At 50.0% G+C, this 17358-nt stretch overlaps 4 protein-coding genes across 4 annotated transcripts; 2 read left to right on the forward strand and 2 right to left on the reverse strand.

Moving 5' to 3' along the window:
* Positions 1 to 6097: 6097 nt before the first annotated feature.
* LOC146286693 (histone H2A) lies at positions 6098 to 6503 on the forward strand. The gene has a single exon (XM_084699857.1). The coding sequence runs from the start codon at positions 6107 to 6109 to the stop codon at positions 6491 to 6493; it is 387 nt and encodes a 128-aa protein (XP_084555983.1). The 5' UTR covers positions 6098 to 6106; the 3' UTR covers positions 6494 to 6503.
* Positions 6504 to 7856: 1353 nt separating this feature from the next.
* On the forward strand, positions 7857 to 8740 carry LOC146286694 (histone H3). The gene has a single exon (XM_084699847.1). The coding sequence runs from the start codon at positions 7875 to 7877 to the stop codon at positions 8283 to 8285; it is 411 nt and encodes a 136-aa protein (XP_084555973.1). The 5' UTR covers positions 7857 to 7874; the 3' UTR covers positions 8286 to 8740.
* Positions 8741 to 9240: 500 nt separating this feature from the next.
* Positions 9241 to 9739, reverse strand: LOC146286695 (histone H2B). The gene has a single exon (XM_084699862.1). The coding sequence runs from the start codon at positions 9671 to 9673 to the stop codon at positions 9299 to 9301; it is 375 nt and encodes a 124-aa protein (XP_084555988.1). The 5' UTR covers positions 9674 to 9739; the 3' UTR covers positions 9241 to 9298.
* Positions 9740 to 10510: 771 nt separating this feature from the next.
* LOC146286696 (histone H4) lies at positions 10511 to 11021 on the reverse strand. The gene has a single exon (XM_084699867.1). The coding sequence runs from the start codon at positions 10906 to 10908 to the stop codon at positions 10597 to 10599; it is 312 nt and encodes a 103-aa protein (XP_084555993.1). The 5' UTR covers positions 10909 to 11021; the 3' UTR covers positions 10511 to 10596.
* Positions 11022 to 17358: the final 6337 nt, after the last annotated feature.

Raw genomic sequence — 17358 nt, forward strand, 5'->3', positions numbered from 1 at the left:
GATGTGACGCGTCTCTGACGGTTCCCATCTTCCTCCTATCGAGCCCGCCTGACATACTCCACCCCACCCGGTCAAGGACGCGTCCGTAAAGACCGGGTAGAGAGATGTCACTCTGCCCATGTCGACTCCGCGCGTCAAGACACGCGGGTCTCTCCAATGGTTCAGATCGGCTTTGACTGATCTCGGTATCACTAGCAGTCTGCGGCGGTGTCGCACCGGATCCAGCCGCAGCTGAGCGAACCATCTCTGCAGCTTGCGCATGTACAACAGGCCCAATGGCACTACTACATGGGCCGCCGCCATCAACCCCAACAGGGACATCACCGACAGTGCGGTGATTGTGCGTGAGACCCGGAACGCACGGAGAGCTATCGAAATAGATTCTCTCCGTGGTGCCGACAGTCTGGCTCTCATCCCAACAGTGTCCAAATGGATACCTAGGTAGGTAAACTGTTGAGCGGGCCATGGAGCGCTCTTCTCCCAGTTGACAGCGAACCCCAACTGGCTGAGCTGAGTCACCAGTGAGGTCGCGTCCTGGATAGCTCTGTCCGGAGACTGAGCCAGAACTAACAGGTCGTCGAGGTACGCCAGAATGCGTATACCCCTGCGCCGTAACGGTTCTAGAGCTGCTTCCACGCACTTGGAGAAAGTCCGAGGAGCCAGCGCGTACCCAAACGGCAGGCGCGTGTACTCGTACTTCTTCCCCTCGAAGGCAAAGCGCAGAAATCTCCTGTGCTTCAGTTTGATAGGCACATGGAAATACGCGTCCTTCAGATCTATGCTGATCCCAAAGTCGTTCCGCTGTACACAAGTCAGCAAACGCTTTATCGTCAGCATGCGAAAGGGCCGTTTGGCCACACTCTCGTTGAGCACCCTCAGGTCTAGAATCGGTCTCATCCCCCCGTTTTTCTTGGGAACCAAAAAATAAGGGGAGTAGAGACCCGAGTTCTCCTGATCTCTGGGGACCGGTATCACAGTCCCCTTGGTCAGCAAGCTCGCTATCTCCTTCCGGAGCGCGAGTGCTTTCAGCGGGCAGGACAAGCGTGTCTCCCTCACTCCTCTGAAAGGAGGAGGGGTCCGCATGAACTGGATGGCATAACCCTCTCTCAGTATCCTGTCTAGCCAGCTTGGCAGTGAGCATGACTCTCGCCACTCTGCATAACGCAGAGAGAGCGGGCGTGCGTTCAGCTGCGGAGCCGCAGACAGGAAACGGCCGTACTCTCGTCTGACCCCAGCCGCCGCTGTGCACCGAATCGGCGACACAGCCCAAGGTGGGGTCAACTCGAAAGGGCTGGAGCAGCGTCTCAAGGCCAAAAGAGGTCTGAGTGCTGTCCTCATTATGAGCCTCGAGAGGACTCACAGCGCGACCAGAGGTCTGTGCGTACTGTTGCAGCGGTGGCTCATGTAACGTGATAACAGAGTCACACGCTGTGTTGAGGTGCATGGGGGCGACTAGCGGTCTGGCCACACGCTTGTTAGCTGGGCCAGACTCCGCTACGCTCATGGAGCAAGACGGTCCGGTGCCGCTAGCTGTGTAAAACTCACGCACCGAGACCAACTCAGCCGACGATCCCACACCAGCGAGAGTGCTCAACTCTGTACCGGTCGGGATCCCAAGAGGCACTGACTGGAATAATTGTCTTTCTTTGAAACAGTATTGTGGAGGTCCAAGCCTCTCTTTACAATGCTTATTTCATTGAAAACAGTTGGGGGAATCGAAGTTTCGATCCCCGCCGTCAGTCATGCCTTTCTCTTCCTCGAGCCGCCACGCCAGGCAGGGGCAGATGGTCGGGCGAAACCCGTCCTCTCTGCTGGAGCCGCAGTGTGTGGTACAGGTGCCGAGGGAGGATGTGGCGCCTGAGACGCAGCCGCGACTCTGGTCGCCGCAGCTGGTCGTCGAGCGCGTCGTTTCTTACCCTGCGACGTCCCTGCCGAGGCTAGGGAAGAAGAGGGGGCGGGAGACTTCCTCTGTAAGGGCATGTGCCCTAACAGGTGTTTCCTTTCTGCCTCCAGACGGGAGAAACGCTCGGAGGCCGAGGCAACCGCAGGGCCGAAGAGCCCATCCCTGGACACAGGAGCATTGAGGAGAGCGGTCTTGTCCGTGTCCCTCATGGCTGTCAAAGACAGCCAGAGGTTGCGGTGCATGACTACGCTGCTCGCCATAGTGCGTCCTGCGCAGATTGCCGCTCCCTGTGCAAGGAACACGGCAGCCGCCGTCATCCTCGCCACCAGAGATGCCTCCACGGCAGACAGACCCTCTGTCTTACCCGTGGACAATTTTGCGACCGCCGCCATGAGCAGAGCGGCGTTGCTTGACGCAGCTGCCGCCTGAGCTCCCCACACGTAGACCTTATCGGCCAGAGAGGCCGAAAGCCTGTCACGCGGGCTTGGCAGGTTCGCCTTCTTGCTGGTCGACCACGCGCTCGCCCCCGGAACCAGGTACGCCACCAGCGATGGTTCCAGAGGAGGGGGGCCGGTTTTTACTGCCTCCAGCATCCCGTCCACACGGGAAAAAGGCAGAAGCGCCTTCACAGGCGCGTTAGCTGCCAACGGCGCGTCCCACGAGCCCTCCACATAATTAGCCAATTTTGGCATTGCGGGGCAGGCTGGACGGGTTGGCTTGGACCTCTTGGCGTAGGGCCCGACATCCCATGGGTCGTCCTGCTCCACAGGAGGGGAGACCGGCATGGGGACACCCATAATGCTTGCCGCATGGGCAATTAGAATGGGAAAGTCGGCGCTCCTAGACAGAGGGGTGGAGGCGGGAGCGGCGGGAGCCGGCTCCTCATCCTCCTCTGAGGCCGAGCTCGACACGCCCCCTGCTCCTTCAGAGATGGAGAGGGGGGTCGAGCGCGAGGCGTTCTGTAGGAATTCCTCCACAGGAGGGTCCCGGCCCAGAGGCATCCCGCTAGCCACCTCGAGACGGCCTAGGTCCTCCGACCCTGAACTCTCCTCATCAGAGAGCAGGGCCGAGACCACATCAGCGAGGGGCTCTTCCACCTGAAAATACTCGTGCCGCTTACGTCTCTCCGTTTCAGAGAGACTGGCGCACTCCGCACAGTCAGGAGGATTCACCAGGCCGTCTCTGGCGTGCCGAGGTCCCAGGCACACGAAACAAAATTCGTGGCGGTCCCCTTCGGCTTCCAGATGACGGCACCTGCACCTAGCTCTTAAAAGAGCTTTGCGCGGCAGAGGTGGCATGGAATAACTCATTGCTCTTTCAATCTTCAATCAATTCAAACAACCCGTGCTGAATTTTTTGGGAGGATGAGTGAGGGCTGTCACCCCCTTATATAGGGCACCTGTGTGAGGGACAGGTGTGTATACATTTTGATCTTCAGTCATTAGCTGCACTAGGCAGCGGGTAAACCAATAGGAGCAGAGCTCCCCTATGGGGCGGAGCTCCACGAAATAGAACTGCCTGTTTATCGAGACAATAAAAGTCTTAACTGAGAAATAACACGTCTGGTCTCTGGCTTGGACGCAACTTTGGTGTCAGAAGTGCTTGAACCTAGCCATTGCTCCAGCGATCAACTTCCACCGCGGAGATGGCTGCTCGTGAGGGGCCGGGCGCCCGTCCTAAAATAAAGGTGGAACGATTGGATGGTGGCGGAGGGAGTGGCGTTGTCGGTCCGCTGATCTCGCTTTGGGACTCAGCTAGTGGAATGGCACAACCTTCGGTGGAGAGCGTGCTAGCTCCCGCCGGCGGCGGGAATGTGAGGTTGATGTCATCTGCCTGCGGCGTGGGGATCGGACAGGAGTCGCAGCGCGACAAAGGTACCCTCCATGTAAACAATGATAAAGATGGCGTTGCGGTGTCGGCTATGGCTAGCTGTGCGGTCAAGGTCCCAAAGTTTGCCGGTAATACCGACTTGGAGGCTTTCCTGGCGCAGTTCGAGTTGCTAGCGGCTTCGGTAGGCTGGTCGGAACTTCGGCCCTGCAGTTGCCTCGGCCTCCGAGCATTTCTCCCGACTGGAGGTGGAGGGAAAACTCCTGTCAGGGTACATAACCCTTACAGCGGAAGTCTCCCCCTCTTCTTCCCTAGCCTCAGCAGGGACGTCGCAGGGCAGGAAACGGCGTGCTCGTCGGCCAGCAGCGGCAACCAGGGTTGCGGCTGTGCCTCAGGCGCCCCTGAGTTTTACACAGCTAGCGGCGCCGGACCGTCATGCTCCATGAGCGTAGCGGAGTCTGGACCAGCTAGCAAGCGTGTGGCCAGACCGCTACCCGTCTCTGTGCACCATGACACAGCGTGTGGCTCTGTTACAAGAGCCATTGCTGCGACTGTGCGCCCAGAGCTCTGACCGCGCTGTGAGACTTCTCGAGGCTCATAGCGAGGACAGAGCACAGACCTTTCGTGGTCAGGGGGCACAGCCCCAGCCCTTTCGAGTTGACCCCACCTTGGGCTGTGCCGCCGATTCGGTGCTGGGGTCAGACGGAAGTACCGCCGTTTCCTGTCTGTGGCTCTGCAGCTGAACGCACGCCCGCTCTCTCTGCGCTATGCAGAGTGGCGAGAGTCATGCTCACTGCCATGTTGGCTAGACAGGATGCTGAGAGAGGGTTATGCCATCCAGTTCATGCGGACTCCCCCTCTTTTCAGAGGAGTGAGGGAGATACGCTTGTCCTGCCCGCTGAAAGCACTCGCGCTCTGGAAGGAGATTGCGAGCTAGCTGACCAAAGGGACGGTGATCCCTGTCCCCAGAGATCAGGAGAACTCGGGTCTCTACTCCCCTTATTTTTTGGTTCCCGAGAAAAACGGGGGGATGAGACCGATTCTAGACCTGAGGGTGCTGAACGAGTGTGGCCAAACGACCCTTTCGCATGCTGACGATAAAGCGTTTGCGGACTTGTGAACAACGCAATGACTTTGGGATCAGCATAGATCTGAAGGACGCGTATTTCCATTTGTCTATCAAACTGAAGCACAGGAGATTTCTGCGTTGTGCCTTAGAGGGGAAAAAGTGCGAGTACACGCGCCTGCCGTTTGGGTACGCGCTGGCTCCTCGAACTTTCTCCAAGTGCGTGGAAGCAGCTCTAGAACCGTTACGGCGGAGCGGAATACGCATTCTGGCGTACCTCAAAGACCTTTTAGTTCTAGCTCAGTGACAGACAGAGCGATCCAGGACGTAACCTCACTGGTGAGTCTGCTCAGCCAGTTGGAGTTTGCTGTCAACTGGGAGAAGAGCGCTCCATGGCCCGCTCAACAGTTTACCTACCTAGGTATCCATTTGGACACTGTTGGGATGAGAGCCAGACTGTCGGCACCACGGAGAGAGGCTATTTCTATAGCTCTCTGTGCGTTCCGGGTCTCATGCTCAATCACCGCGCTGTCGGTGATGTCCCTGTTGGGGTCGATGGCTGCGGCTCATGTAGTAGTACCATTAGGCCTGTTATACATGCGCAAGCTGCAGAGATAGTTCCGCCGCAGACTGCTAGTGATACCGAGATCAGTCAAAGCCGATCTGAACCATTGGAGAGACCCGCGTGTCATGACACGTGGAGTTGACATGGGCAGAGTGACATCTCTTTACCCGGTCTTTACGGACGTGTCCTTGACCGGGTGGGGTGGAGTATGTCAGGCGGGCTCAATAGGAGGGAGACGGGAACCGTCAGAGACGCGTCACATCAACCTCCTGGAGCTCGAAGCGGTTCGACTGACTCTGTGCCATTTCGAAAATCTTCAATCAAAAATTCAAACAACCCGTGCTGAATTTTTGGGGAGGGTGAGTGACAGCTGTCACCCCCTTATATAGGGCACCTGTGTGAGGGACAGGTGTGTATACATTTTGATCTTCAGTCATTGGCTGCACTAGGCAACAGGTAAACCATTAGAAGCAGAGCTCCCCTATGGGACGGAGCTCCATGACATAGAACTAGACGACCGAAATCGGGTAGAGGAGCGACGGAAAGGAACAAAGAAAAGGATGGGGACCAAATACCCCCCTCACCGTTTGCGATAAAGCAAGACTCCGCCTTCAGTTTTGCTGCTACCTCTGATTGGATTGAGACCAAACCGGCCTGGTGACCAATGACTGCCAGTCAACGTGAAGTATAATAGCTGGGCTGTGGCCGATACTAGTCATGCATTGAAATTCTAAAAGTCAACAATATGAGCGGAAGAGGTAAAACCGGAGGTAAAGCCAGGGCCAAGGCAAAGACGAGGTCATCCCGCGCCGGACTTCAGTTTCCCGTGGGTCGTGTTCACAGACTCCTCCGTAAAGGAAACTACGCTCAGCGTGTGGGAGCTGGTGCGCCCGTTTACTTGGCCGCTGTGCTCGAGTACCTGACTGCTGAGATCCTCGAGTTGGCTGGCAACGCTGCCCGCGACAACAAGAAGACTCGCATCATTCCTCGTCACCTCCAGCTGGCTGTCCGCAACGACGAAGAGTTGAACAAACTCCTCGGTGGTGTCACCATTGCTCAGGGCGGAGTCCTGCCTAACATCCAGGCAGTACTTCTTCCCAAGAAAACCGAGAAGGCCGTTAAGGCCAAGTAACGTACCCGTTTGATGTGATTGCTCACCCTCCCCAAAGGCTCTTTTAAGAGCCACCCATTTAACTCTACAAAAGCGCATTGACCTTATTAACCATTTGTATAGAGGGATGAAATTGTCACTGGTGGGTTATGTTCACAGATAGTGAGCCAAACCGAAACTATTTACCCTGTGCGTTTATCAACGTTTTCCTCGCAAGTGTTAAAGCTTTGAGGTGCACAGACGAGAATTGGCCTCCTTGGTGAAACATATCTATAGCCCCTATAGGCTGCCGTGGGAAGTAGCAGGGTAATGTTTACCTAAATAATAATACTTTCTTTAAATAAGGTATTTTATCAACGTTGTTAATGATCACACATCCATGTACATTACACTCCATGTAAGGCGTCTACAAGATTCTGTTGTGTCCACACACACACCCCCACCACCATGTAGCCTACATCTCTGGAGTGTATAATTTCCGTAGGATACACTTAAATTGACGTTAGTAAAAAATATTAATTGGATTATAAATACAATTTTGTAACATAAGTAGTTATACCACTATGGTGACCAAAGGATCGGCCCATTGCCATTGTGCGCAGCAGTTCAAAGAAGGACAAGGGCGGAGGCATGACATTTAGGCGGGCACGGAGGCTTTGTAACATCCCCAAAGGCTTTTAAGAGCCATCCACATCACTCTTGCAAAGCGCAATATGTTCTTGAGGTTTTTCATGAGCCAGAAAGTTATACATTTGACATTACACAAAAATGACTAATGTGTCACCTTGAATATACCTTTCGAGTAGGCCTATTACGTCCCTCATGAAAAGTAAAATGTGTCTTTATCATGTGTAGCCTACATACACAAGAGCGTCGCCCAATGGCTTTCTGAAAACCATGTTAACAAGCACCAAGGGGCTGAGAGGATAATCATGTCACATGGATAAAGATGCTCATTTACAAATAAGAGAATCTATTTTAGATATTCATCGGAGGACAAATCCGATGTTTCCTTGTAAAAGAGCGCTAGTTATTTTGGAAATTATGAATACATTTGGCCTTTTGAAAGGGAAGTTGTTTGAAACGGATTCTTATTTTTAAAGCAATCTTGGGAGTGGGCGGGGTCTTGTTTGAATTTTTGGCGGCACTGACTACATCCAATGGCGGGGGAGAGTGAGGCTCCTGCCTGACAATAGGTGCGTTCGACTTCATGCAGCGCCGGCGTCGCCTGCAGCCCGGCTGACTTGAAGCAGCCAATGACATCGGCGCCGCCGGTGGTGCGTGAAGTCGAACGTACCTAATGAGGCTGTCCAATCAATGCACGACGTGGCTGGAAATATAAACTTGTTCACTTCCCCTTTACTGTATTCACTTTCGAGTCGAAGAGAAGGAAACAAGCAACATGGCCAGAACCAAGCAGACCGCTCGTAAATCTACCGGTGGCAAAGCCCCGAGGAAGCAGCTCGCTACCAAGGCAGCCCGTAAGAGTGCGCCAGCCACCGGTGGCGTGAAGAAGCCCCATCGTTACAGGCCCGGCACCGTGGCTCTGAGAGAGATCCGTCGCTACCAGAAGTCGACTGAGCTGCTGATCCGCAAGCTCCCCTTCCAGCGTCTGGTCAGAGAAATCGCCCAGGACTTCAAGACTGACTTGCGGTTCCAGAGTTCCGCTGTGATGGCTCTGCAGGAGGCCAGTGAAGCCTACCTGGTCGGTCTCTTCGAGGACACAAACTTGTGCGCCATCCACGCCAAGAGGGTTACCATCATGCCTAAGGACATCCAACTGGCCCGCCGCATTCGCGGAGAGCGCGCCTAAATGTAATTTGGCTACAACATCCCCAAAGGCTCTTTTAAGAGCCACCTCATGATCTCTATGAAAAGACAAAGTCCTTCCGCTTCCTTGCGTGCTTGTTATAGCCTATGTGAAGTAACAGTGAATATGCTTGTCCAAGGAATGCGATTTGCATCAAATGCTCGATGGTATTAAGCACCCCTCAATTAGATTATGCCCAGAACGACCCTAACCCTTTTCTAACTCACCATCTGTGACAAACGATTACATATTCTAGGCCTATATCGAATTTGGATTGTCTTTGCATGCTTGTAGTATGTAAAACAGCTGGCACCAGTGTTGTAGGCCTATTCACACAAAACAATTTGCAACAAATAGCTCAATTTTATCTGGTCCAGAACCGACGGTATATTAATTCCCAATATACTACTAAAGTACAAAAATCCACTCTTATCCCAAAATAAAAGCGTGTTATCAAATGTCCTCTATAAATAATTTATTGAAGATAATATACCCATGGTGAGCCTTTCTTACAACATACAACTTGTTCTTTCAGTTTAACGTGTCCTTTATTTAAAATGTGAATACAAAAAGTTCATTTTTTCTTGGAATGACCATGTTAAGCATCCACATTTTCTAAAGCTACGTTCAGGACCTTGTTTGCCCATATGGGGCAACCATTCAATGGTCTAAATACAACCAGTACCACAAAAAGAACTTGAGACTGACTCAAAACATCTTCAATATAGACAAGGCCAGGCTTTGAATACAATGGTCTGTGAGTGTTGATTATTTGTGTAATGTATTAATTATTCAGGTTACGTTCCAGCAACATAGGCCTCCCACTGCTGACATCTAAGAATTCCTAATTCAGTGTACTGGGTTGCAAAAACACATTAGAGTACTTCTCAATGTTATACCTTATGTAGAATCATAACCGTGACCGGCACAAATGGAAATTTGCACATTTTAAAGGCTATTTGGGTGGCTCTTAAAAGAGCCTTTGGGGTATAACAGGGAAGTCAAATGGCACCCGTTTACTTGGAGCTGGTGTACTTGGTCACCGCCTTGGTGCCCTCGGACACGGCGTGCTTAGCCAGCTCACCGGGGAGTAGCAGGCGGACGGCGGTCTGGATCTCCCTGGAGGTGATGGTTGAACGCTTGTTGTAGTGGGCCAAGCGGGAAGATTCTCCGGCGATACGCTCGAAAATGTCGTTGACAAAGGAATTCATGATTCCCATGGCCTTGGACGAGATACCGGTATCGGGGTGGACCTGTTTCAGAACTTTGTACACGTAGATAGCATAACTCTCCTTCCTTGACTTTCTACGCTTCTTGCCTCCCTTCGCAGCGGTCTTGGAGACGGCTTTCTTGGAGCCCTTCTTGGGCGCTGACTTTGCTGGCTCAGGCATGATGACGTTTCGTTGCTGCTCAGTAACGAATGACTGACCAGGCAGTCGCTTCCCGTATTATATTGGGGGTTGTATGCAAAAATTGAGGCACGCCTCCCAGCTCTTCAATGCGTTGACGTGGTGAAACGCGCGTGCGCCTGATTATCCGCCTCCTCTACTTCCCTTCTCCTGGTGGATTGTGTTGGCATCTCTCTAGCGCATGCGTCCATCCTTACGGACGACATACGCCTGACACCCTAAAGTACCCATTTTGTTACCATTAAAAGTTTGCCACTTTGTTTCATGTTTTGTTATGGATCGGTTTCAATCAACCAACGTGTGTTTCAAAAGATAGGTTGTCTACTTTAAATAGCCCATGTCTAATGTCTACTTAAATACATATGAATACAAAACCATTTACGAAACTTATACTGTAAAAACTGTGGATTGTTCCAATTACTATAATTTGCCACTTTACTCTGAACAGTAGCATCGTTTGTCGCAGATAACCTAACCGTCCTAACCTTACAAACGAAATCAAGCTTCACTAAAAACATGTCCGACTACAACCCTAGCGCAATACACACATGGCGTTTGGTGGCAACGATGTAACCGATAATTTATCGAGGAATTGGTCAACAGATTTTTTAATGACCGGCAATATTTTGTGGTGAAAAGTGTCAGCCTAGTATCATTAAATGTTTTGTGCTCTTTCACTCATGCCCTTTTACGAAATCTACGTACATCGTTAGTACTCGTCCCCATCTAGGCCTGTATTTTCAACCTGACGCACCACAGGCAACTTTTACAGTTAAAAGTGACTGCATTGTGGAATAATGTATCGTTTACAAGACTGAATTAAATATGGATGTCTCTTTACTGAACATATGGGTGGCTCTTAAAAGAACCTTTGGGGTTTAGTGTCAAAACAGGTCAAAATTAGTTTAACCGCCGAAGCCGTACAGGGTGCGTCCCTGGCGTTTCAGGGCGTAGACGACGTCCATGGCGGTCACAGTCTTCCTCTTAGCATGCTCGGTGTAGGTTACAGCATCACGGATAACATTCTCAAGAAACACCTTCAGAACTCCGCGAGTCTCTTCGTAGATCAAACCTGAAATACGTTTCACACCACCACGACGTGCAAGGCGACGAATAGCGGGCTTCGTAATACCCTGGATGTTATCTCTCAAAACTTTACGGTGACGCTTGGCGCCTCCTTTACCGAGTCCTTTCCCTCCTTTTCCTCTTCCTGACATAATGTATACGTAGCTAGTTTCACAGAGTAGTGAGTGTAACCCAGACAAACCGGCTTTATGTCTCGACGGTACGGACGTGAAGGAACACTGCAAGCGCCATTCTTCTCGTCTCTGTGGAGTTGCAATTAAAGGGAGGAGGTGACAGGAACATGGAGGACAGGATGATGGACGCGTAGATAACGCTCAGAGAGGACACGCCCTTCCCTGCCTCCGCAATCAAACAATAAGAAAAAATAAGTTTGATTAAATTCGGCATAGAAATTATTCAAATAGCCTATGATATATTCAACAGCAAAATATTTCAGTTTTATGAAATTCAAATTACAAATATTTTAGAACTTTCATATTCAAATTCAGATACTTTTGCAGAGCTGCCAACTCTTACGGTTTCGCCGTGTGACACACGCTTTTCACCCATTTCTCACGCTTTCACGCCACACCTTGTATATCTCTCGCTGAAAAGGCAACGCCAAACAAGTAGCCAAGCTAACGATGTAAACATTAACGGACGACGCGCAGGTTAACCGAGTGAAGCAATATTGACGCGCAAACAGCCGTGCATGGCCGCGGGAACTAGAGGTGCTGAGGGTGCTGCAGCACCCCCTTACAGCACGATAATTTGAAATGATATGACTTAAATATCCACCACCGTGGCACAGCTCCTCAGTAGCGGACTGGCAAAGAACTGGAGAAGAATAAGAATGGAAAACCAGGCTAAGAAACGTAGGGTGGGGCTGAAAAATTAAGAGACAAAGAAATCACCTTCACTAGACAAGGTTTTACCAATTGAAAAACGGCTATGTTTATTGTACACGAAGCTCAACTATTTTGTGCTCAAATAAAAGCCAAAAAATGTTTGGCTCGAGCGCTACGCGCACTCGCTTTGAGTGTTGAACTCCCAAACTCGCATCACATCGAACACAGACTATGCCTGCATTAGCAGGGCAGCTGTGGTGGTGTATATGGGGGCCAGCTCTGGTGGGCCGGTCTGGATCAAAGTCCAGGGCCAATTTTGTACTCCCAGTTCCTCCCTGCCGCCCCGCAACATTAAGCCCCCGCCAGCACCCCCACCCCCCCCCCCCGATTAAATATGTTCCCGCCGTGTAAACTCGCCTTTGGGGGGAGTAAAGCTCGCGAAAGCTGCCCGGGGGGGGGGGGGGGGGGGCTACCAAATCTCACGCCAAGGTTTTTGGAAAAGTTGGCAGCCCTGACTTTTGTCAGCTTTGTTGCTCCATAAGGGATTAAACCACAGAGATCTCCAAACACCGGATTAAACACTGAACCTACAGCATTGAACCACAAGGACCAGTACGTAGACTACCAGGTTACCTGCTCTGTTATATTTGTTATTAAAGTTACATAGTTGATTTTGATGATTTGAATGTCTCTTCTCTTTCCCGATCCCAACTTCTGTGATGGCTGTATTCACCTCAACCTTTTGAGTCTTCATACAGGTGACGGTTCAGTTCTATGGTATCAGAGGTATTCTAAATCTTCTCCATAAAGCTAATTATCACTGTTGTCCTGTCCCCTAGGCTCCAGTGCCCCCATGTCAGCTGCACCTCCCACACTGTGAGTGAGTTCCACACCTCTCACAACTCAGTAATGCGATGCTTACCCTTCTCAGCTCTGACATACCGCTGAATGAAACACTGCTGTCTTACAGGAGAGGGTCTTGACTCCTTGTCTGTGGCTCATGTCAGTGGTGATAATGTGGAGCTTTTGCCTCCCCCGAGGGTGACTGACACACATGTGGTGGTGAACATCACGAACCTGTCCCTATGGGGCCTGGTGAGACGGTTCATACCCTTCCTCACCATCAGGGAGCAGGGGCTGCCCTTCCACCAATCACAACGCTCTCTTCTGAACATGGTTGTTCTACCACACAACGTTCCACTCCAGAAGGTACAGTCCTTCCAACACGCCCAAAACACATCAGTATATCAGTTGCTATGGTTGTATCAACAAGCACTGAAAAGTGTGAATTCAAAGTGGTTATATGAAGGGTAGAAGTACGTTGGTGAGCCAAGAGAGTGAAAGGCTTTGTCCGGTTGCGGGTGGAGAAGATGCAGAGATCGAGCTCCAACATAGCCGTGTATTCAGACTGCACACTCTCTCGTGGGGAAGTGTACAGTCTCTGCTGTAATGTGGTGGAGGGAGATCTTTTTCAACCTGAGGTAAACTCATACCATATAATAATGTTGTTGTCAGATGATGTCACATTAGGCTCAAAACAACCTTTATATTATCTGAGTTTGCGTTCTTAGACATATTTTACCTTTAAAACATTCTTACCTAATTATCCACTGGCTTAGGCCTGTCCAAACCAGGCTCCTGAATGGTGTTTAGCTGCTAACAATGCTCTCATCTGTGTTTCAGTATGTTCAGGTCCACTGGAACTACGGTCCAAACTACCACCCCACATTCCAGGTGTTTCTGAGCGCTGACACAGAGAAGGTGGGGCTGAGGCTACTCAAGAGAGGGGGATAAGGAGAGGAGGTGTGGGCAGCACGTGCTTAACCAACATAATAACTGCTCATGTTAAGCATGACTGTGTTAAAAAATACACAATAACGTATTGTGTGTGTGTAGCAATATATACTCATTCTGTTTTGGGATACATTTGCAACATTTTGGGCACTAGAAAAATCGCCCATCGAGTGCCAACCAACCTGCTGGCGATGGGTGAATTGCTGACCGTTGCTGACAAGATACCATAGCAATACATATTTAGCCAATCATATTTTCCGAAAAATACGGTAGGCAGATCTCTGCTGTACCTTCTGCACTTTCTGTATCCACTAGGGGTGCAAAACCGAACCAAACAAATTGAATTTGATCGTTTTTTAAATGTAAACGGCGGTTTTTCGAATCTACGAGAAAACACAACCTAACACCCTTTGTCCTTCTCCTTTCCCGTAACCTTTCCCAGAGAGTAGTTGTCCAATTAACTGTTAGTATATCCAGTGTGCGAATTATACAATGACAATCGGGGGTCCATTGATCTTGGTCCCCCCCGTCCCCATCCCCCGGGCCAAGTTCACCCCTGCCGCGGCGCCGCCGCAACCAAGTAAACGGCACGACAATGGCAGACTGTTCATCACAAAATAAGGTTGTTGGAAATCTCTCCAGATTCTGACAAGCAATGAGACAGACAAATTAAGCTATCTTGCTCGCTATAGAGCTAACGATAGCTATCTTTTAAGTTGGTGGTTAACCATGTTTCTATCATTAACATTCTTGTGAATATTCTACAGCTAATTGCCATTACAAATACATTTGTGACAGCTTTTTGGGGTATTAGATAGCAAACTTGCCTTTCTTGCACTGGTTTAAGTTCAGTTCTATCTCTGTGATTGTAAAAAAGGTCAGTGAAGACCTCCATGACATTGCTTGTAAAATTAACTATGCAAATAAAATTGTATTTGAGTCGATGACTTAACCAGCAGTTAGTTCACCCCAGGGCACAGGCCACATCTTCCAGGAACTAGAGAAGTTAATAAATAATGTGTGAATACATCTTAAATTAACACTAGTAATACATGTTTTGCAGACTGTATAAACTGGCCCAAAGTTCAGTAAGTAACAATACCTAGACAGGCAAAGCTAGATAGACTAGATAAGATATACCTTTATTTCTCCCACAATGGGGAAATTCAGCCAAAGTGGACAGAAGTATACATACAATTTACAAAGTAAGTACAAGATGTAATACAAAATATATAAAAACACCAGTTGCATATGGACACCAAATATAAGTAAATATAAATATTGCACTTTAAGTGTGTCCCTGAGTTATTTAGAGTGGTTGAGTCCTGTGTTTGTGTAGAGCAGTGCTGGTTGTATAGTCTCAACAGCAGGAAGGAAGGACCTGCACTGTGTCCAAGGAGCATCCTAGGACAGTGCTGGCCTTCCTGATCAGCCTGTTTAGTCTCCTTCTGTCAGCTGTCTGCTGCTACAGCAGACCACGCCATCGTAAATGGCTGATTCTACCACAGTGTAGAAGAAGGTCCTGAGGAGCGCCCCCTGCACTCCAAACGACCTGAGAAGGTATAGTCTGCTCTGGCCCTTCTTGTACAGTGCCATGGTGTTGTCAGTCCAGTCCAGTTTATTGTTCAGGTGAACACCCAGGGACTTATAAGTCCACTCTCTCAATGTCATTTCCCTGGATGTTCACCGGTGTTGTGGGGGGGGGGGGGGGGGGGGGGGACTGCGCCTGTGGAAGTCCACCACCAGCTCCTTGGTTTTCCCAGCGTTGATCTGAAGGTGGTTCTACTGACACCAGTCCACAAAGTCCTGAGTCAGTTCTCTGAATTCCCTGTCGTCGTCATCTGTGATGAGGCCTACAATGGCGGAATCGTCAGAGAACTTCTACAGATGGCAGGTGGCTGTGCTGTACATGAAGTCTGCAGTGTACAGGGTGAACAAAAAGGAGCCAAGACTGTTCCCTGTGGCGCTCCTGTGCTGCAGACTACTGAATCAGAAACATAGTCCCTTGTCCTCACATACTGGGGGCGGTTGGTAAGGTAGTCGATTATCCAGGAGGTGAAGTGGTGATCCACTCCTGAGTGCACCAGCTTGTCCCCTAGGAGCACTGGCTGGATGGTGTTGAAGGCACTGGAGAAATCAATGAACAGGATTCTCACAGTGCTTCCAGGCTTCTCCATGTGAGAAAGAGCTCTTTGGAGGAGGAAGATGACGACGTTGTCAGGCTGGTAGGCAAATTGCAGCGATGGTCTGACCAGGGGGTGGAGATGGACGAGCACCAGGCGCTCCAATGTCTTCATTAGGTGCGATGGAAGTGCCACTGGCCTGTAGCTGTTGAGGTCCCGGGTGCGGTACTTTTGGTACTGGCACAACACAGGATGTCTTTCACAGCTGGGGAACTCTCCCCAGCTTCACAATCACAGCTGGTCTGCACAGGACTTGAGGAGCCGAGAGCTGATGCCGTCCGGACCTGCTGCCTCTCTTGCCTTGATCTTCCTGAGCTCTTTTCTCACCTGGTTTGTGGAGAGGGACAGAGTGGAGCATGGGGGCAGAGTGTTTGGTGTTGATGGTATAAAAGGGGGTGGAGGTGAGGGTAAGAGGTGAGATGAAAAGGGATGGGGCAGGAGAAGCCGAAGCAGTGTGGGTCTGTGACCTGAGTAGTGGAGATTGGGGTAGGGCAGTGTACTGGGGGAGCACCTTAGGGGTGCTGCAGCCGGAGTGACTGGGCCGGGGGAGGGGTGGGTGGCTGATCAAACCTGTTGAAGAACAAGTTCGGGTCGTTCACCCACTTCTGCACCCCCGCAGTCTGGGAGTCTGGATTTTAGTGACCTGAGATGGTCTTCAGGCCTCCAGATTCTACTGACATTGTTCTGCTGCAGCTGCTCCTCCATCTTCCTCTTGTAGACGTTCTTCCCCTCTCTGATCTTCCTCCTCAACTCCTTCTGTACCGTCTTCAGCTCCTCCTTGTCTCCTGACTTGAAGGCCCTCTTTTTGTCCTCAAGGAGAGTCTTCATGTCAGGACTGATCCAGGGTTGTTGAAGAAACACAAAAGTCGATGTAGTCTGTGATGCAGTCAGTGAGACAGTCGATGTAGTCTGTGATGCAGTCAGTGAGACAGTCGATGTAGTTTGTGATGCAGTCAGTGAGACAGTCGATGTCCTCCCCATGAGGATCACAGAGTTGTTCCCACACAGTTGTTTCGAAGCAGTCCCTCAGAGCCTCTCCAGTCTCCTCAGACCATCCTCTAACTGTGTGGGTCACAGCTGGTTGCCTGTGCAAGAGAGGTTTGTATACAGGCAGGAGATGAACCAGGTTGTGATCTGATCTCCCCAGGGGAGGGAGGGGTGTTGATTCATATGCCTCCTTGGTGTTGGCATAGAACAAGTCCAGGGTACTATTTTCTCTGGTGTGGCAGTTGACATACTGGCTGAATGTGAGCAAATGCAAAAAACTGGAAGCATAACCACCAACATACATTTAGTTATCCCTAGTCTAAAGCAAAAAATAACTCTTATGTCTTCTACTGGAGCTGAAGGGTTCTTACTCAAACAGTAGCATCGCTTTGGTAGAAGCTAATATTGTTGCATTTGCTGCATGCTCAGGCGGCTCTATGACAACCAGATGTCTGGTGAATACAACAAAGACATGCCATGATGTCAACCAATATTATGCAAGCATAAAAATGAGTGACTACCCTTACAAAAAAGAAGTATACTTCAAGTTTATTTTGTAAGTTTACTTAGTATAAAAAGTATACTATTATCGTGTTACTTAAAGTATACTAGCAGTGTACTAATTTATATACTTTTTTTGTACTAAGTAAACTGAATTGACCCACTTTTAGGTCATTTAGTACACTTTAAAGTACATTGTGTATTTCAAGGTTTTCTTTGGAATACTGTAAAGTAGCCTGTGTAGTGCACTTTCAGTTCATCAAGTATACTTCCTAAAGTACTTCAAAGT

This window comes from Hypomesus nipponensis, chromosome 6 (assembly GCF_054491055.1).
Source record: "Hypomesus nipponensis isolate SF chromosome 6, ASM5449105v1, whole genome shotgun sequence".
Lineage (NCBI taxonomy): Eukaryota > Metazoa > Chordata > Actinopteri > Osmeriformes > Osmeridae > Hypomesus > Hypomesus nipponensis.